The 20,991-nt window shown below is 41.0% G+C and overlaps 1 protein-coding gene across 6 annotated transcripts in view; it reads right to left on the reverse strand.

Moving 5' to 3' along the window:
• TDRD12 (tudor domain containing 12) overlaps positions 1 to 18,897 on the reverse strand; it is a 59,139-nt gene extending 40,242 nt beyond the window's left edge. For 2 of the 6 annotated variants that reach the window (XM_081922766.1, XM_081922762.1), the window contains exons 1-18: positions 18,753 to 18,847; positions 16,911 to 16,995; positions 16,645 to 16,806; positions 15,911 to 16,047; positions 15,060 to 15,179; positions 14,197 to 14,252; positions 13,081 to 13,166; positions 12,283 to 12,478; positions 11,060 to 11,142; positions 8,356 to 8,429; positions 7,738 to 7,809; positions 6,194 to 6,248; positions 5,604 to 5,708; positions 4,187 to 4,369; positions 2,854 to 3,010; positions 1,610 to 1,737; positions 1,227 to 1,418; positions 387 to 515 (exon numbers count right to left, since the gene is read on the reverse strand). In XM_081922766.1, coding sequence (XP_081778892.1) covers positions 387 to 515; positions 1,227 to 1,418; positions 1,610 to 1,737; positions 2,854 to 3,010; positions 4,187 to 4,369; positions 5,604 to 5,708; positions 6,194 to 6,248; positions 7,738 to 7,809; positions 8,356 to 8,429; positions 11,060 to 11,142; positions 12,283 to 12,478; positions 13,081 to 13,166; positions 14,197 to 14,252; positions 15,060 to 15,179; positions 15,911 to 16,047; positions 16,645 to 16,806; positions 16,911 to 16,934 — 1,959 coding nt within the window. In that variant the 5' untranslated portion in view covers positions 16,935 to 16,995; positions 18,753 to 18,847. Of the gene's footprint in view, positions 1 to 386; positions 516 to 1,226; positions 1,419 to 1,609; positions 1,738 to 2,853; positions 3,011 to 4,186; positions 4,370 to 5,603; positions 5,709 to 6,193; positions 6,249 to 7,737; positions 7,810 to 8,355; positions 8,430 to 11,059; positions 11,143 to 12,282; positions 12,479 to 13,080; positions 13,167 to 14,196; positions 14,253 to 15,059; positions 15,180 to 15,910; positions 16,048 to 16,644; positions 16,807 to 16,910; positions 16,996 to 17,476; positions 17,499 to 18,564; positions 18,587 to 18,752 lie in introns of those variants that run through there. The other 4 variants (XM_081922767.1, XM_081922763.1, XM_081922764.1 and 1 more) reach the window with 4 other exon arrangements.
• Positions 18,898 to 20,991: the final 2,094 nt, after the last annotated feature.

Genomic DNA, 20,991 nt, shown 5'->3' on the forward strand with positions numbered 1-20,991 from the left:
TGTTGTAATGCATTGGCATTTTTGAGTAATGCAAGTTCAAAGTCATTAGGGGAGTTGCTCAAGTGCCTAAAATTGCCAATTGACCACTTAAGACTACTGATACCAGATTTGTAGTATATCTCACCACTGGGGGGTGGGGGGAGGAAACCAGTCCTTTTCTGGAAGTGACTAGCTTTTCCTGCTTTGAGATTCCCATAGGACAACACTTCATATGGCTTATGCAAAGCTTAGAAAAGCTGGCTTTTCAAATAAGAAATAAAACCATTTCCTTTTGCAACACCCTCTTATTGCCTATTCAGCTATGTATTTATCCATTAAGCAGGATAGAAAAGAGGAGACTCTTTATTTCTAAACAATTTGGACTGTATCATTTAGGGGGGAAATACCTTGTAAATTATATCTGTTTCTTCTACGGAACTGGTGAAAATCAATGTTTTCTGAACGTTAGTAGGAGTAAAGTCCAATGTTTGAAGCAAAGTAGAGATTCGGTCACACTCAAGGCAAAGCTGCACCACCTAGAGTCACATGTAGTTCAAATGTGTCAGGTTAAATTAAATCACTCTTTATAAAAGCTTCCCCTTTTTGCTAGGGAATAAAAATACCCATGGCTTGTATCCAACAATGTTACCTAATGTAGGCCCACTGAAATTGATGGACCAAGATTAGTCATGCCCATTAATGTCAATAGGTCTACTCTGAGTAGGACCAGCACTGGCTACAACCTTCTATATGGAGATTCTGAATTAACCCTATTTAACATGAAGATGGGGTTCCACAATAGTTTGATTTATCCTTTTGTTTAATCAGCGCTTCTGGGATAGAAAATTCATGATCTTGTTCTGTGAAAAATTTATGAGCACCTCTCAATCTTACTTTCAAGTAACCAGCACAAGAAACCATACACACATAATAAGCATTCTTATCCTCCTATTTTTGCACATCATAGCTAAACCAGCAGGTTTCATAGGAACCATTCTTGATGCTGTTCTCAGAACTGAGGAAGTTACTCTTATTATAATCCTTAAAGTTTCCAGCTTCTTAACCAACAGGTCTGACCAACTGGATTAGTTCTGTACATAGCCAATCTCAACTTCCAAATTCCACTTAGTATTTTAAAAGCCACAGTGCTTATAATTTGTGCCTGCAAGAGTTAGTGAACCTGTGCAGAGCCTAGTCTTCAATCCAAAAGCAAATATATGAGAGCTGTAAAGCTCCTAATATTTTACCTGTTGCACTTTGCCATATATGGCAGCTTCTTCCATGGATGTGATCACAACATACGGATCATTCATGAACTCTTTGGTTAAGCGTTCTATGTTTTTGCTCCAGTGCCTTCCGATAGCAACAATCTGCTGAGGTGCAGTTTCTTTCTCTTCAACGTTCAAGGCTGTTTTGTAATATTCTAGAATACGAAATATCTATAAAACAGGAATTAACACCCATCATTCTCTTTTCCATCTGCTAGAAGTAATACTATGGGTAAACTACAGGCAGAATTGGTGATGCTAACTTACAATACTAATCAACTATGATTGTATCTTTTTTATAATATACTTTGAGTTCACATTATCTTAGCACATTTATCTCATGTGCAAAAACCCACACTTACTTCTATGTTGGCTTCAGCAAACAACACATCAATTTCATCAAACACAAGATGGCAGAGCCTGAGGAACAGTAAGCTGTGATATTCAAGCAACCTCAGAAGGGTATATGGGGTTGTTATAAGGACCTCACCTGTAAGGAAGTTGTCACATTATTTGGTTGAAATCTCAAAAAAAAAAGCATAAAGTACCATCAAAAACTACTAGCCTGTATCCCAGTTACACGCACGCTAGCTAATAATTCATGGCCCACAGACAACCCAAGGGAAAAAAGAACCTGTTCTCTTGTTTATGAAAGCTTTCCTGTTATGTTACCTAGAAGTGATTTGCACTTACCAAGTGCTGTAGCTTAGTGACAAAGTAGGTGTTTTGCTATCAAAAAGTTCCAGGTTCAAGAGCTGGCATCTCCAAGTGGGTTAAGAAGATTCCCATCAAACTCTGGAGAGCCATTGCTAGTAGGTGTAGACCAGGGTAGACCAGGGGTAGGCAACCTAAGGCCCGTGGGCCACAAGCAGCCCATGGGGGCCGTTTAACCAGCCCATGAGCTGCCCCCAAACTGAGCCGCCTGCTTGGCGAGTCCCTGCGTGCTGCGCTAAACTGGCGCAGCACAGCGACTTGCTTCTGCGGCACCGGAAATTGCCTCTGCGCAGACGCAGACACCGGAAATCATGAGCGTGCAATCCGGCCCACGGAGGGATCTCTGCTGGAGTGAACTGGCCCAGGTGAGGTAAACCTTGCTGACCCCTGGTGTAGACAATACTAAGCTAGGTAGACCAATTCTGTATTAAAAAGCAGCTTCCTGTTTCTAGGGCTACAGACAATTGGAAAGTAATAACCCTCTAACTTGCTTTATCAACTGGAACAAAAATCTGCATAGCAAGGTACAAATTAAGAATGTGAAATCCAATTAGCTTTGATGAATTCAGCTTCTCCCCTCCCCTCTTTTTCTACATAACACAAGTCAGATACCAAGTATACATGTCCTGGTAAACTGCAGTTAATTGGTTATCTTTATATGGATTTTATAGTTCATGTGAATTGCCAATTTAATGCAATATTTTCATTTTCACTTTGTGGCACTGAAACTGTATAAGAATGATTTAGTCACACTTGTGATAGACCACTTTAATAAGTTAATGTTACTGTATGATTTTATACCATATTTGCATATTATATTTTGTTATTCCCTTATGGTCCAGATAAATTTATTCAATCATATTTTCAGCATTAACGATCATGTTATGCTTACATCCTCTTGGAATTCTTGTGCTCTGTATTTCTTCCTTATTTGTTCCTAGTAAGAGCAATATTGGGTGAATAGGCCTGGAACAATGGCTGTAAGTTTCCAGAAACTCAAACACCAGTTCTGCTTTCTTCTGTCCTGGGCACAGGATTAATGCCACTGGCTATGTACACACACAAGACATCAATTCATACTAAGAGCAGAAACATTTCCATGAATCAGAGGTTTATCAGTCAGAAAATCTCTTTAAAAAGAAAACTCACTGTTCAAAGTAATGCAAGCTAGCCAAGATATTTAAAATCCATGAAGGGAGTGGGGAAATCACACGGTGATATAGACTCTGAACAGCCTTGTTTCTACAAAACTCCTCTCTCTCATTCAGGCCTGCTCTTTGCTGCATGATTACTCAACCCTCCAAATGGCTTGCTGTGCATAACCCTCATGAAGTGTGCACATTGGTTAATAACTGAAACATGCAAGGGGATGCTATAAAGCAGGCTTTTTCAACCTCGGCCCTCCAGATGTTTTGAGACTACAATTCCCACCCTCCCTGACCATTGGTCCTGCTAGCTAGGGATCACGGGAGTTGTAGGCAAAAAAAACATCTGGAGAGCAGAGTTTGAGGAAGCCTGCTATAAAGGATCAGCACACTAGCTCTCATGGAAGCTCACTACTCCAGTCAGTCATTCTCCAGCTTATGGAGGAAAATGAGAATAATGGCAGGACAAAGTTAGTACGCTCATTCTCATTGCCCCCCTGTACATATTTAGTTAATGCCAAATATGCTTGCCTGAAGAAGGCCTGTTTGGTTCTAGTTCCCCCTCCCTGCCAACCCCTAGAGGCATTTACCCAGATAAAGTTTGATCCTTCTCTTTACTCTATGGCATCCCTTAGGAAGAATATGTTATCACAACTTTAAAAAAGTTAATCTCATGTTCTATTGCTTGCAGCTAGCTTTGGATGAGCTGAGCCCATTCAAACATCTACTACTAAGGGTCTCTAGATACAACTATCTAGGCAGGCAACTGGTTAGGCTTAGCCATTCAAATGAGAGGCTACAGCATTCCCACGTTCCCTATATTTCCTGCATTTCTAAGTGGCTTCTTAGGACATGGTTACAATGGCCATTAACATTATATTTGGTTGGAGACTAAGATGATTGTTGCCACTCATAGTCCCATTCAGAAGTGATGTGATGCACATTCAAATGCAGAGCCCAAGTCAAAAAGCAACCACAGAAAGCACAACACATTCTGACTGCTTAATCCAAGTCTACACTGTTCCAAGACTTGGTTTCAACAAAGAAGGCATTTGGGCATAAACTGAATATCCTACTTACACCACTCCGAGCTGGCAGTGATACATAGCAACTTCTTGACTGCAAAAACGTAATAATTGGCAGAAGATATAGAAGTGGATCATTTTCAGGAGAGATAATAACTGAATCACATCCACGAGCTATTGGTGGCCACGAATAAGACTGTACATGATTAGGTCCTGGGAACTGATTCCTTAGAAGTTCCTACCAGGGGGAAAAAATGCATCAACTGTATTTATCTATTTGCTTAAAACAGAAGAATCAGTCTTAGGGAAATGATCAAATGAAGCTACACTATGTACACAGCCACAGTTTTCCTGCTAACAAGGGAGCAATTTGAGTTGCTTCCTGCAGAATCTCTGTGGAGACCACCACCTGTGTATGCACAGGTGACCCACTACAGGTCAGGTGATTCACTGGATGACAGCCTACATATTTTTGTACAGCATGTGGTTTAAACAGTCTGGGTTATTGAATATTCTGTATATGAGAAATCGATACACCATTAAGGGGTGGCAGGGGTTGGAGCAGCACCAGCTATGGTCAGGACCAGGTTTTAAGCAGACAGTTATAACTATTTATAGTCTTGGAAACCAATTCCCTGCCAAGCTAACAAATTCCACTGAAACAAGTGGCACCTGAGTGCAAACGAGCACACAGTTGTAGCCTTAATTACCAATTAAACCTTTTTGACTTGCTCATCAGTTCTACTGCTAACAAATGGGTAAAAAGCCATAAGCAATGCAATTTCTGGGTATGGGCTACATCATATTTAAAATGTATTATTTCCACTAGCATAAGATGTATTAAAGCGGGGAGGGCAGAGTCATAGCTGTCAACTTTTCCCTTTACTTGCGAGGAATCCTATTTGGAATAAGGCAATTTCCCTTAAGAAAGGAAAACGTTGACAGCAATGGGCAGAGTATCAACAGCTAGCTCGCTCTGCTTTGCAAAGCTTCATAGTTGTTGTTCAGAGATAGTAAGTTGCCATATCTATGGGATTAGGACATATTATTACAATGTGTCACTTTGAACCATTTCATCCTCATGGTCATCCTGTCAGGCTGCTTAGTGCAAGGTGCTTGCCCATAGCTATCTAGTGAGCTTCATGGTAAAGCAGCAATTTGAAACTCACAGGACATTCCTACAGGACAACCCCTATTCAAAAGCAAGCCCCATCATGTTCAATGGGACTTTCTTCCATTTAAGTGTGTAGGACTGCTGCCTCGGTCTTCCATGCCCTCTTCCAAAATTGACATTCAGCCTTGTGGTGACCTCAATGAATTACTGGGATTCTATTATGCAGAAGATGGCAATAGAAACAAGTGCTATTTTTAGAGCATGCTCGACTTCAAAAAATAATTTTGAGCTTTCAGTATTAGAGGAATTTAATCAAATACACAACCCCTGCTTTTATATATCATATAGTGAATATTACCTTTTTCAGAGTTGGAAACAGTGGTGCTGTTTCAAGAGATAAACACGGTTCCATTTTTTTATTAAGGACAGCAGGACGGAATGCACTGCTATTCATTTGTAGCTTCTAAAATTAAAGGTAACAAACACAAGTCTGCAACAGACAGGATACATGATGATTTGCATTAAAATGTTCTGCCTCACTGCAAATGTTTCCATATTTTTGTTTCTTTAGGAAAAAGCACAAAACAATTTATGTTTTTTTATGGGATCACTAAGATTTCATGAGTACCAGTGCTACAACTAGGATTCTGAAACATATCCAACCTTCAGCTATCAGAAAGCAACCCCAAATTGCTTTCTATTTTCAAATAGTCCTCCTGTTCCAATCCGGAAAGCACATTAGTGGACAGTTTTGAGATCATCCAGAAATTTGTGAAATAGGTGTGTGTGTGTGTGTGTAGCAATTTCTGAAGTGGTAGGTACACTATGTATCGATTCAAAAAACTAGATAAACAAACCAAAATTCTAAAAGCTCATTTATATATTTAAATGGCACTAACGGTCCAAAAGTGTTTATGATCTGCCAAAAGCAACAGTTAATTGAAATACCTTGGTCTCATCTTGTCCATCAACAGCTTTCAAAGGATTTAAAAATTGTAGAAGCCTGAAAGTATACAAGTTCGCTTTTTTTAAAAAAGTTTGTCACCACATGCCAACTTAAAATCCTTTATTTATTACACTTTTATTCAGCCCTTCTCCCAAAAAACTCAGGATGGCATATATAGTTATTTCTTTTTTTTTATTCTCACAGCAACCCTGTGAGCTGAACATAGTCTGCTGGATCAGGATAATGGCCCATTTAGTCCAACATCCTGTTCTCACAGTCGCCAACCAAATGCCTGTATGAAATCAAGGAACCAAACATGAGCACAAGAGCACTCTCCTCTCCTGTTATTTCCAGCAACTGGTATTAGGAAGCATTACTGCCTCCAACTGAGGACAAAGAGCAAAGGCATCATGGCTGGCTGAGAGGTGATTACCTTGGCCAATCAGTCAGTAAGCTTTATGGCTGAGCAAGGATTTGCATCCGGGCCGCTCCAATCTATGTTTAGCATAAGGAATAGACCACTAGGCTAGTATCAAATAATAATGCTTGTTTTGAATGGATAAACTAAGTATCTTGAACAAATATCTGTTTAGCAATTAAAAACATCATCAGATACCAAGTCAGTTTCACCCAAAACATTTACTGCATAGTTTGCACCTTATATAAAACATCCCCACAAAAGACACGCTATCTGCTGATTGTCTCAGTGCTTAGTTACATCAGCTCTATGGGAGGGTCAGGGTTGCTAGAAAGCACAAATTTTTACTGACTACTACCACCAGCAAGTGGGACGCAGGTGGCGCTGTGGGTTAAAGCCTCAGTGCCTAGGACTTGCCGATCGAAAGGTCAGCGGTTCGAATCCCTGCGGCAGGGTGCGCTCCCGCTGCTCGGTCCCAGCGCCTGCCAACCTAGCAGTTCGAAAGCACCTCCGGGTGCAAGTAGATAAATAGGGACCGCTTACCAGCGGGAAGGTAAACGGCGTTTCCGTGTGCGGCTCTGGCTCGCCAGATGCAGCTTTGTCACGCTGGCCACGTGACCCGGAAGTGTCACCGGACAGCGCTGGCCCCTGGCCTCTTAAGTGAGATGGGCGCACAACCCCAGAGTCTGTCAAGACTGGCCCGTACGGGCAGGGGTACCTTTACCTTTACCACCAGCAAGAATATGAGGAATTGTATTCAACCAAGTTGTGCTCAGATCAGACTCACTGAAATTAATTAGTACAACTAACTTTAGTCCCTGTCTTTCAGTAGTAGAATTTAGTTAGTGACAACCCAGTTAAATCTGGCTCTAAGTAATGAGCCATATACAAGAGTGAAAGTTATAAACATTGCAGACATTGTAGGAGATCCACTTTGCTACTTCTTGCCTGACCTATTAATATAACAAAATATCCATGTTTCAACTCAGCATCTGATGAAGGAGGTTGCGGCCTATGAGAGCTTATGCCATTTTATAATAAAACACTTTAAAAAACTCAGTCTCAAGGTAGCATTTCCATTTATGTAGTATTTGTATAACTTCAAAAGGAAGATAAAAGAAAACTTACTTCACACCAATATTTTTCTCATAAAGATCTTTCTCCAGTTCTTGTGTTTTAGTAGTTTCCTTACATAAGGTGCTAAAATGAAACACACGATCATTTGATAAAACTTTACTCATGCCTATAAAAATACTGGCTGCATGTGGAAAATATGTGAACTGGGGATTTTTTTGGGGGGGTGGGGGGCGCACATAAGGCATGACAGCCTTTGTGCCAACTGACAATGTCCCTACCCCACGTGTGACTGGAAATACTGCGTGGATTCCAGCCACAGTGGGAATGATGAAAAGCACAAAAAAGCAAGATGTATTGGAAGTGAACTAATTATCAACCAGGTATATATCATTTATGGCAACTGAATAAAGAAATTAATAATGACTTTAGTATACAATAACATGATAAACTTGAATAAGATAATTATCTTATTTTCACAAATATGCCAACAGAAGACATGCCTTCTTCCCGTGCAGGAAAATGAACAAATGAGTCAAACTACTTACATTTTAACAGATTAATTGTGCTCTAAAATTGACAATCAGCAAGTTTAATTTTATTTTACATATAGGTGCAGCCCCTTGCCTATGTAAGGGAATAGGAATAGAAGATTTAGAGGTGAAAACAAACCTGTCTGTTTGTATATCCGCCTGCAAGGAAACAGTTATGCCTTGTTTTAAAGGAGGAACCGGCACCATTACAGCCTAAGTAAGCAAACAAAAACATCCCAGGGTTATGTTAATTATGACCTAGGAAACAGGGCACCTCTGTGCTTCTGGCTGGAGCTACTTCACTATAAGACTAGAATGGAGACTAAGGCACATTGCACTGCTTTGGAACACAGTAAAATGCAGCCTTTCTCACCCACAACACAAAACACATCTGCAAGCGATTGTATCAAGCTACTCTTCCGTCCCTCTATTGCAGCATCAGTAGCAATATCTCAAAGCCATGTGCAGTGGTGGAGCTTCATGCTCCCCGGCACGGGGGGGGGGGGGCGCGGAGAGCAGGTGGGGGCGGGGCTGGCACGCATCCCGGGGGCGTGGCGCGCCGCCTGCGGGGCGTGGTGCTGAGTGCGGGCAGCCACAATGGCATCCCACCGGGATTGCGCTGCCATGGGTGGTGCACTCGCCCTGCACTCCTCTTCAGGGGCGCCGACTTATAAAAAATATTGGGGGGGCCCATACCGGGGTCCTGCCCCGGGAAGTTTTCTAAATTTTAGATGAAAATTAGTGAGTTTTAAAGTTTTTAAAAAAGTATTTTAGAGTCATATGATCAACATTAGAACCCCGAAAACTGGACTCTCTATAACTCCACACTCCGGGAAACTCGACAAGCCTGAAACACTTTTTGGCTTTGAAAAAAGAAACAAAACATAAACACGCACGATATTTTAGTAAAAAGCTAATTTAATTTACAGTAACAATTATGCTTATAGACTATTACAGAGCAGTGAATATATAGCTCTGAAGGGCTAAATAAGGTTGGCAAATATTTTGTCTTCTGTGTTGTTAGACCCCAGAGAACTGGATCAGTGTACAAAGGGGACTTCTTATGCCCCTTTCTGGCTTCCCTAGTGGGAAGTTACTCCCTTCTGTAGTTCCTTGCTCGGGCGTGCTATAGTTAAGGATGAGCAGATCTATCAGTTTCAGATTCTTTTCATTTCTCATTTTTCCAACCTGAAGTTCAATTCTCCACATTAGTTTGAATTCTTTTTTAAGTCCTCATGCAAATTCACCACTGTTTTAGTGCAGGTTTCTCCAAATAGGTATTGTATACACAAGTTTGCCTGATATACACTTTTTTTCAAAACCATTTCCCCTAATAGAATGCTTTTTAAAATGTTATTTTCACCAGTTTATGTGGTTTTGTACACATTGCTTGGCCTGGGAAACTATATGGTGAACTTTGAAAGGATTGCTGTGTTTCAGTTCACGTACTGCTTTGGAGAATGTGGTAGGTTTGTCTTTTAAATGCAAACTGAATTCAAATTTCCCCCTCCCTTCTCTGAACCTAAACACTCATTCTTTTTTTAAAAAACTGTTTATTTACAAAACCCCAGAAAACCTTAACAAAATGCAGTCCCCTAGATTATTCAGGAGAAGCAATGTGCTTTGAAATGTATGCTGCAGCAGGTGTGACTTCAGGGTACGAACCTGGTTAAAAAGAAAGGAGCGCTTCAGAAACACTTGTGGCTTAGCAGAAACCCCCTCCTCCTCCTGCTGCTGCTGCCGTAACCAGCCTGTCTGGGCATCTCCTGCGCAGGCATCGTCCGGCGGTCGCCGATCCGCGCCGCGGGGCGCCCAGTCAGCGGGTGGGGGCAGAGCCGGCGGTGAGCGAGCGAGCGGGAGGAGGCGCGCTCGGGCCGGATCAGCGCGTCTGCTGCTCGCCTCTCGTTCGCGATGGCCACCAACGAGCTGGCCGACAAGCTGAGCCGCCGCTTGCAAGTGGAGGGATTCCGGGCGCTTCTGCTCCAGTCCAGACTTTACACGAAGTGAAGTAATAATTTTCTTAAATTATTGGGGGGGCAGAGCCCCCCCAAATGATTTTTTGAGGGGGCTCGGGCCCCCTCAGGCCCCATGGAGTCGGCGCCTATGCTCCTCTTCCTCCGCCACTGGCCATGTGGCTCAGCTGGCTCAGTTGTGAAGTTGATTTGCAACTAACCTTCACCATCCTATCTATACAAACATAATTTGTCAAAGAAGAGAGCACTGAATACTTGGTGTGACTGCTCCTTATTGGATTAGTGTTTGGAGAACTCCAAGGCAACCATGGGTTAAGGCCCCGCACTGGAGGTAGACAGGTCATATGACCAAGAATACTTAAAAAAGATATTCCTCCAGCTCCATCGGCTTTTCTCAGCTTCTGATTTGTTGGTCACAAGTTATGAATGAGGGGACTAAGAACAGAGTAGCAAGACTACGGCTGGGTTCACACAAAACACTAAGCCATGATTAATGTAAGCCAAGGTTTATAAATCAACAACAAACCATGGCTTGTAAGTATAGTTTGTCCACAGTTCAGGACAATGGCACGAGAAAAATGAGGGCCTTAACTCTTTGCCCCTGAATTACAGTCAGACACCTCCCCAAGAGAGAAAACAAATCCGGAAGCATTTGGGAATTGGTGGGGTACGTTGAAAGCTGAACCACTTACCAACAGTCATGTCACAAGCACTGTGTAAGAGGGGCTAACAGCAGTAATGCATACAGATGAATCTGTACACACATACTTCAAGCAATGCTCAAAGCACTGCAGTGAGCCAGTTCCAACTTTTCCCAAGTATTATTTGAAGAGTAAACAGCAAATTTAATTTTTTGCTACAATCACTCACTGGCTCTGTTTCTTCACTGGCTAAATCAGTTTCCTGCAAATTATTGCAAGCTGTTTTTTTAACGTCATCAGAAGCAGAAGCACCTAAAAGAAATAAAATGCAGTATGTTCCATTATTCGCTTAAAGTGTAATAATGCCAATTTGAGACATTATCACATCAAGCTTGAGTTTTCTCCTCTTTGTAAGTTTCTTTTACTTCGTATTTTCTTGGTTTTGTTAAAAAGTCCAAACATAATGAAAGAAACCAAATAAAAATATAAACTATAAAGTGTTACAGCCCAGAAGGACAAAAGTACAAAGATACAGTGCAGCTCCAAAGGGATAATAAAGTATTGACTTATACAAAATTCCTTTTACAAATAAAAATATTCTCCACCTGTAACATTCCATCATTATTGAGGAAAATGGTTCTCTGAAGTCTTAGATGTGCCAGACATTTCCATATACTGGTGACACATATAATAAATAAAACTATGACATACAGAAAAAAATAAAAACAAATCATTTGAGCAGTTCCTTTAACTATTTTTGTTTATGAGATATTTTTTCAAGAAGGGCAGTATGCCAAACCCTGGAGTACCAGCAATGCAACTTTTATTAAGATGGAAGATCTTCCAGATTTGGGAATTTATGTAAGTTCTTTGCTTTTCAAATCTCATTTGTTTCCATACAGAGTTTCAAAAGGTAGAAGAGTGGAGTAACTGTTTGTGTGGTTATCAAAGAGATCTCAACATACACTTTTTCAAAAATCCAGCCACCTTTGAGCAGTCACCTGGTAGCCTTGAGTGAACATTAATCACACTGAAGCTTTCATTGGTTGAGGAGTATGATTAGATTTCCTCTCTTTTAGGTTCTTTTGTCAATAACAGTCTGTGGAGCACAGCAGGATGGTGCTGCTTACCAACTTCAGGGTCATTGCCAGTTACTGAGGGACAGGGGCAAGCTGAGGTTGGTGTCACATAGGAGCATCTGACTGACTCTGCTGCTACACCTGCACTGACTGCCATGCTGTGCTGCCCCTCCTCTGATAAATGACAGCAGTTCCAGTACTGATAAGCCAGGTGAACAGCAAAGGCCCACCCCAAGGATCCGTACTATGCCAATAGGGAACAAGTGGGGTAGGAGCTGTAGAGGAAAAGCAGCAAGGAGAGGAACAGCTGAGCACCCTTGCCACTATCCTCCATCCTGTCTATTCATTTGGGAAGCAGATCTGTCATACTCACAAGTTTCAAAAGCCTTTGTTTCCTTGGCTTGCAACAACATTGGCCACAGAACAAGTGCAGGATTGATCTCCTCTGAAAGAGGCTCAAGGCTTAATGGTGTTTCTCTCTTCTGGTCTTCCACAGCACTAATTGTTGTACTCTTCGGTGCCTCATAGAAAGCAAATTTTTTGGCAACAAGATCGTCATTCACACATATCTATGAAGAAAACAGATTTCATGCATGTGAAGGTTTAGCATAATGGGGACACATGTTTACTAATGGCAGAGATAAAAATTACTAACATAATTTGGGAGGTACCTGAAATAGTTTTATAAGGCAGCTACTATCACCTAAAGTAGCTTGCCATGTGCACAAAGAATCTTCCCATCAGCTGCGGCATAAGGGCAAACCATGTAATTCTATTAAGCCAGAGGGGAGCAGACTTTTTCACCCAAAGACTGGATCCAGAATTGACCCACCTACTGCAGGCCTGCCTCTAGACTACCTGCCAATGCTTGTAGGGTTTTTGCCTGTGTCCTAGCATCCTTGCTTCTGTGCATTTTGGACCCTCAGAGGCTTTGGGCAGGAGCCTCTTCTATCAAAAAAGCAAGTCATCACCCTATACAATCCCTGCTAACATTTTAAAGGATCTACTTTTAAAAACATATACAAAGAGGTGCATACAAGAAAGGAAGATGAGTGGCAGACGGTTATTCCCCATTAGTAGAGAGGGACAGATGCTGCCACTCACCCTGGCAAACTGGATGTCTGTTTTAAAATACTATACACAAACAGAATTGTAAAGGTGACTGGCTTACCTTTTCTTCCTTTATTGTGACATAGAGATCAACATCAAAACTGTCTTCTTCAACAGCACATAACTTGGCCTCCACCTTGGTGGTTGCTAGAAACAAAAATAAATGGAGCATTAATTAGGTCTTCTAATTTCTACATTTCCCCACAGTAGGTCTTTCTTGATTAAGTCAAATGGATGAAATATCAGAGGGGAGGCAACAACAACTGATTTTCTACATTCTTGCCAAAGAATCAAAAGTTATAAGCAGCCCCTTGATTGGAGTAAGGTAATGTAATAAGCAAACGTTTTGGGAAGCCATTAACAGGTAGTTAACCCGTTAGAAATGAATCTCAAAATATTTGATCAGTTTTACTCCAGTGAAGCTAGAAATAGATACATTTTATTTCTGTACATATGTAAGCCAAGTTGCTAGACATTTGCAAGCAAGATAAAACTTTAAAATCCTATGATGTGTGTGTAATTACAATGTGGTTGAATTCTGCAAAAGTTTATTACCATTCAGCTTTAAAGGATCTCCCTGTTGTGACATCAGAATAATGACAGGGGGGTTATGACAATTCTGCCTGGCCAGTGGGCTTTGAACCTGTTCAGCAATTAATTTGTGAACTGCTAAGTTTCAGCAAGTAGGTATCATTTTTAATATATATATTTTTCAGGTTGGGTGGCCATCTGTCATGGATGCTTTAGCTGAGATTCCTGCATTGCAGGGGGTTGAACGAGATGACCCTTGGGTCCCTTCCAACTCTACAATTCTATGAATTACCAATAATGCCACTTTTCTGATATTCTGATTTGTATCAACATTAAGTACACTAATATTCTTTACTTCAAACACAGTTATCTAAGGAAGACATTGCCTTACACTGTACTGAGTCAATTTGTTGGCTCATCCAACTCCTTCTCCAGTGACTGGTACACTGGTGTCTCTACAGGGTTTCAGACAGGCATTTCCCTTAGATATTAGAAACTGAACATGGAACCATCTGCAGATAGTCAGCTGTTCTGCAAATCAGCTATAGTCTCCAAACCCAGCCTCTAGGTGGATTTTTAAAAAAACCCTCAACATTTTAACAGATTAGCCCATACATTCCTTATGTTATTCCTTATGTTTTCTTACCATTCAGGAGATTTTGGAAGTAGTGGATAGCCGCTATATCCCAGCGGTTAGCAGGCCTACAAAAAAGCACACATGACTACTTTACTGTGGCACTATTATAAGCATATAAAGACGTATTATACATTTGTGAAGTACTCTTTCACTTCAAAATGTTTCTCAGAGAGTGAAACAAACTGGATAGATATGAAGTCTGCCTCAGTGACATTTATACCAAGAAATATGGGGCCCTAGTAAATATAAAATAGGAAAATTTCACAGGCTCTACTTGTAGCTACATGGAATGTCACCCAAATTGTTGTTGTTTAGTCATTTAGTCGTGTCCGACTCTTCGTGACCCCATGGACCAGAGCACGCCAGGCACTTCTGTCTTCCACTGCCTCCCGCGGTTTAGTCAAACTCATGCTGGTAGCTTCGAAAACACTATCCAACCATCTTGTCCTCTGTCGTCCCCTTCTCCTTGTGCCCTCCATCTTTCCCAACATCAGGATCTTTTCCAGGGAGTCTTCTCTTATCATGAGGTGGCGAAAGTATTGGAGCCTCAGCTTCAGGATCTGTCCTTCCAGTGAGCACTCAGGGCTGATTTCCTTAAGAATGGATAGGTTTGATCTTCTTGCAGTCCATGGGACTCTCAAGAGTCTCCTCCAGCACCATAATTCAAAAGCATCAATTCTTCGGCGATCAGCCTTCTTTATGGTCTAGCTCTCACTTCCATACATCACTACTGGGAAAATCATAGCTTTAACTATACGGACCTTTGTTGGCAAGGTGATGTCTCTCTCAAATTACAAGTCCTAATACTTGTCCTACAGAAATCCAAAATAATATAGAAAGCTTTTACATAATACCTTGCAAAATGTACTTACACTATATTGGCCTTGTCGTTATGGTAGTTGACACGCAGTGTGGCCGGTTTTGTACCATAAAGTCTAAATTTCATTGCTCTGTAGGGTAATCTCATAAATGATTCCAAGGCAACACAAATCCTGAAAACAGAAATTTCAGAAAAACAATCCCCTTTAACATAAATTAATACTTTATAAGCCAGGGGTAGCTAATGTGGTGCCCTCTGGATGTTCAGAACTACAATTTCTACCAGCCAGAGCCAGCATGGCCAACGGTCAGAAATAATGCAACTTGTATTCCAAAACGTCACAAAGGCACCACAGTGACCACCCCTATTATAAACAAAGCATAAATTGTAAATAACACAGTGTTGCTTGTTGTCCTTGATAGGCGAACAATGTAGTCTGTCTGCTGTTACAGTAAGCCCGGAACTTACTCGGGGGGTACCTTCCAGGAATTGCATATAGTCAAAACCCACTGGGTTCAATGGCAAGTAGGATTGCCAAAGTCATTTTTCCTGGAACTCTGCCCTTTTATTTTTATTTTGTCGTGTGCTTAAAGCTGAATGTGCACAAGTTAAACATGCCTAAGTTGGGGGCTTACTGTGTGAAGTGAATGTGAAGAAAGATTAAGACAAACTTGCCCCGGACCAGCCAGCAAGTTAACGGTTAAGATTAAATTTGAATGTAGGAGTTTACAACTCCATACACTTTGGTCTATCAGAAGGATCACACAAACTCAGTGGGCTTGTGTGATAGAACATGACATTAACCTTCTGATTGTACCTTCCAGGTTCTAGAGGGCTTGCTAGTCCCAGGTTGCAGTACTCTCATTGTGTATAACCTTTGCCTTTAGTATAATTAAAACATACCGGTCTGTTTTCACGGGGACACTCTTGGCATAATCCACAAGGAAACACTCAGCAAGGTAATAATCTGTACATGATATGATTGATTTAACAACAGCTCTGCACCAGGAATTCATTTCCTGACAATAAACAGCACAAACCTGAAAAAGAAACATCCATTCTCATTTGACACAAACTCTACATGAGATTAGCAGACAATTGATGGATAATAATAATAATAATTTATTATTTTTACCCCGCCCATCTGGCTGGGCTTCCCCAGCCACTCTGGACAGCTTCCAAAAGAATATTAAAATACTGTAAGGCAAACCAATAGGAAAAAACTACATGTACCAGTAATGTGCTATATATTTCATGCTTTATATTTCATACAGTGCCCAAAAGGTGGCGGAAATATGACATTTTATCTAGAAAAACTTCCAAAAGTAGCTAAACCCAAATATAAAATGTACTGTATAATATTATAAGCAGAGGCTGGATTATCATTTTAGCTGAGTCCTGCATTGCTGTTAAAGTTATCCAGTGCTTTCACAAAAGGTTGTATCCAATGAGGTTCACTCATACTAGAACTACTGAAATTAATGAACCAAAGTAAGTCATGTTCATGACATTCAAGGCTAGTCCTACCCTCTGAGTAGGACTAGCATTGAAAGTAGACCTAATATCTCAACACTAGCCTCCCTTTCCCCCCTCTTCAATTTCATATCCACTAAAGCAAATAAAGTACATAAAATTACCTGGCCCTTTTCCAATACAGATGGCTTGATATCATCTACATATCTGTGGAATTTATTATAGAACAGATTCATTTCAGATTGAAGTTTTTTATATTCCATTTCGTTTTCTACAATGCTTCCACCTCCTTTTATGTAGCCCCAAAAGCACCATGGATTTTCAATCTAATGAATAAGGAAGCCATAGTTAGAGTCCTATGAAAACACTGCAAGGTTTATGCTCAGAAATGAACATTCATATGCTAAAACTTGCCAAAAAGCCACAATACCTTCAATATAAACAGTTCAAACATTTTCTTTCTTCAATGACTTTTTCAACTACATCAAAGAGATTTACACGCTTTATCTGTACCTCTGAAAAATACAACAAAGGAACAAGCATTTAAACTGCTTTTACATAATGACATTCCTTTAAAAGTAACTTTCAATCTGAGAAAACCAGGCCACAGTCCAGGTGCTTTTCTTCCTTTTAGAAATGCAGTGGCCCCAAAACTAATACTGTATAGCTCCAGCTCCCCTAGAAGTTGAGCCTAGGTGTGCAATCAGTTGAACCGACAGACCGACAGACAAGCAAGCAAGCAAGCAAGCAAGCAAGCAAGCAAGCAAACAAACAAACAAACAAACAAACAAAAAGGGCAGTACTGTACAGGCTTCTCTTTGCCAGCTTTCTCTGGAGCAAGGAATACAGGCAGCTTAATGTACTTTATATGGTTATTATAAGCATAAAACATGTTGAAGATCACCCCGGTCCACTGCCCTGCTTTCCCTGAAGAAAGGGAAAGGTAGCAAAAATATATACTACTGCTTTAATGATATTGATGGCCTGCCTACTTACTAAGCAAAGTTCTCAAGGTGGCCAATGTTTAAAATAAAATTAGACAATAGTAAAGTAGTTACTAGGATGGGGCAAAGGCGCATTTGAGATTTCTTGCAGTCGTTAAATGTTCTGAATGCAACAAGGAAATGTAATGAGCAGGTACTGAAGATTGTGTTTGATGGACGAACAGTCTGAGCTGGTAGAAGTCAGCTTCTTTACAACTTAAGACAGTATTCTTCAACTGTGTCTGATTTGGGACCTGCCTTCAGTCCAAACATGCATCTGGGGCCCCCACTCTATAGAGGCAACCCCCCCCTTTTACGCAGGGGTTAAGTAACATTACAAAGCACTGCACACATCTGTGAAATCACATATATTTGAAAAGCTATCGAAAAAGCCTGCTAACACCCCAATGAGCACTTCCTAATATTATTATAGAGGGATAACATGAAGCAGACTAGTTGATAAATTAAACCTCCCACCCCCACCAAACCATCTTAAACAATAATTTAAAAAGGGCAGTAGGACTGGAAACTGCCCGTAGAACATATGGCTGTTTTAGGTCACAGTCCTCAAAATAAATCACTGAATATAAATTTTGCTGAGATTAGGAGAACAGCCTTGCACATATAACGGCTCTGGGTACAGGCTGCCCATTCACACCATCACAGCTCTTTTGGGGCGGGGTATAAAGAATGACATGTTTGTTTATTGTTGCAAGCTGCTTTCAGTCACATTTGTGAAGGAAGCAACTAGTAACAATTTGCAATCACGGGAATAAGGCAGATCCTTTAAAAAAAATGCCCCTCAGGTGTAAAAAGCCAGGCTAAATAATAAAAAAGCGTGGTGGTGGCAAGCAGTTAGGCTAAATCAATGATGGCCAAACTTGGCCCTCCAGCTGTTTTGGGACTACAATTCCAATCATCCCTGACCACTGGTCCTGTTAGCTAGGGATGATGGGAGTTGTAGTCCCAAAACAGCCATCGCTGGGTTAAATAATAATAATAAAGGTGGGGAAGTCACGCTAAATTAGGGTGTCAAGGAAGGGGGGGAGGAGGAAGGTGGCTACCTGCGATGGATCTAAACTGATCACGTGGCCTAGCTACCTGTATCCGTATATTAAAATATACGTAACCGCCACCCGACGCGCGGGGGGGGGTAGCTGCCCCCACCTCTGAGGAAGAGGAGTCCGCTCTGCTGGGACGGCCAATAGCTCGCCCCGCGGCTGCTTTATCACCGTTCGCACCTCCCCGCGCCCTCAAATGCCAACCTCGTGCCCCGCTCCTCCACTCACCTCGTCTCACCCCGCCCCTTCTCCGTCTCCTCCCGGCGGCGGTTAACTTACCTTTTCCTTTCCGCGTGCTCCAGAACTGAGGCGGCTGTTTAACTGCCGCCGCCGCGCGCGCGCATGCTCAGTGCCGCTCCCAGCTTCTCAGCGGCGGAGCACGTGTCAGCGACGCTCGGCCGATTTTGTTTTTGTCGCGGTTTAAAAGACACACAAAAAAACCTTAATATTTTGTGTGAACATTAACATTAAAAAAAATTGCTTATTTGGTTTTCAGGTCAGAGTTTTACAATCACATATCCAACATCCAACATAAAATACATCCCCATTATGTCCAAAATTCACCATTAAACTACAAGTGTTATTCCAGTCTTGCTAACAGTTTTAACTGTTTACAATGATTTTTAAGATAAATAATAAGTTTTCCTCATTCCTTATGAAAAAAATTTGTCTTCCTGATTTCTGTTTCTTCCGGTCATTTTTGCCAATTTGGCATAATCCATCAACTTAATCTGCCATTCTTCTCTGGTAGGGGCTTTATCTTCTTTCTATCTCAACAATTAACATTTTTAAAACAAACTGATTAAGCGGAGAAATGGTGTGTGTATTTCTGTGTGTACACGAACACATTTTTGTCCAACTGGTGGTGGTTTTTTAAATATAAAACCTGTTAATACTGTAATTCGAGGGGAAAATGAATGTGTGTGTGTATTTATATACAGACATCCACATGCACAGTATTTAGAAGGGATTCCATCCCTCTTATAACAAACAACTCCTTCATTATAAGAGGGATGGAATCGGCCATCCCTGCTAACAATACAGTACTCTGCATCCTTATCAGGTACACTTCCCAGAATTCTTTGCAGGAAATAATGGCTGGTCAAAGTGCTTTAAATGTATGGTACTGTACTAATGTGGCCATGTGTAAAACATCTTCTTTGAGTTATACTCCATCATCAGGCATGTCTGCTTTTGCTCAGCCTGCACAACCTCCACGCTGCTCGGTGGAGAAACAAATATACTTTAAGGTTTTGCCTCCCTCTTGCCTCCCCACTTGGAGCCTGTTAAGAGAGGTATAAGCAAGGGAACAACTTGCACTGCCACCAAATAAACTTAATGCAGATCCTCTTCAATCATACATTTAAGGTGCACTTAGTGCACATCTAAAGCACGTGACTCCCCACAAAAATAAAATAAAATTGGGGGGGAGATGTAGTTTGCTACATCTTAGGCAAGTCCTAAGTTCCAAGGAGTTGATCTGACCATGGGTGTAGCCAAGGGCAGCAGGGGGGCAACTGCCCTCCTAAATCAATCAAAATCAATACATATCTGAAGTTCTACCCCCCCAAACAAAAATCCTGGCTACGCCCATGGATCTGACAATACACAAATATGACTTTATGTACTTTTTCTGAAATGTAACTCCCATGCATGTCGTGAGTCAGCTGTATAGAGATCTGAGAGCTTGGGGTTTTTTTTAGAAGACATTCTGAGAGCAAGAGCTTGCTGGACACAGACTGATATTATTTGTGATAACTGGTCTTGACAACGGATGTGAAATATTTAAACCAAACCTGAAATACGGCTAATATAATAGCATTCTAAGAGATACTGCATAGTCAGAGGGTTCAGTTAAGCCTGATTAATATTTATGTGTGATTGGTAAATAGTTTCTCTAAAAACAAAACTATATACACAGTGATGCCTTGGAACATTAAATATAGATGGTTCAATAAATCTTCTGTGCACATTTTAAAACCTTTTGTACAACAGAGACAAAGCAAGGCAATTTGTGTAAAACTGCTTTGGTTGCAGTTTGTTATCTTTTGATTAGCTATTCCAACACCCAAAACGTAAAACTAAAGAGACAGACATTTCTCTTGGTCTGTGTTACTTCCTCCCCTTATGTTACATCAAGTCTCAGTTTCTTAATTCCAGCTAGAAGATGGGATGGAGGAAACCCAAGTTCCTTTGTAATCGGCACACACGGAGGACACTTTTTCGGTAGTTTTCTATTCATTCCTCAAACTAGTTAGGAGTCAGACACAGCTCAAAAGCTCCAGTTTGGACACACGTGAAATGTAATAGGAGGGCTTTAATTTCAACTTCCAGCTTTATGTTTTTAAAAATAAGGAAGCTCCTGACACACACAAACTATTAATAGGGCCTCTTCTTAATTTTAAAGAAAACAAGATGTGTAATGGCTCAGTATATCTTAGCAATGATAAAAACAGCCAAAGCAATG

This window comes from Podarcis melisellensis, assembly GCF_964234715.1.
Source record: "Podarcis melisellensis genome assembly, chromosome: 8".
Classification (NCBI taxonomy): Eukaryota; Metazoa; Chordata; class Lepidosauria; order Squamata; family Lacertidae; genus Podarcis; species Podarcis melisellensis.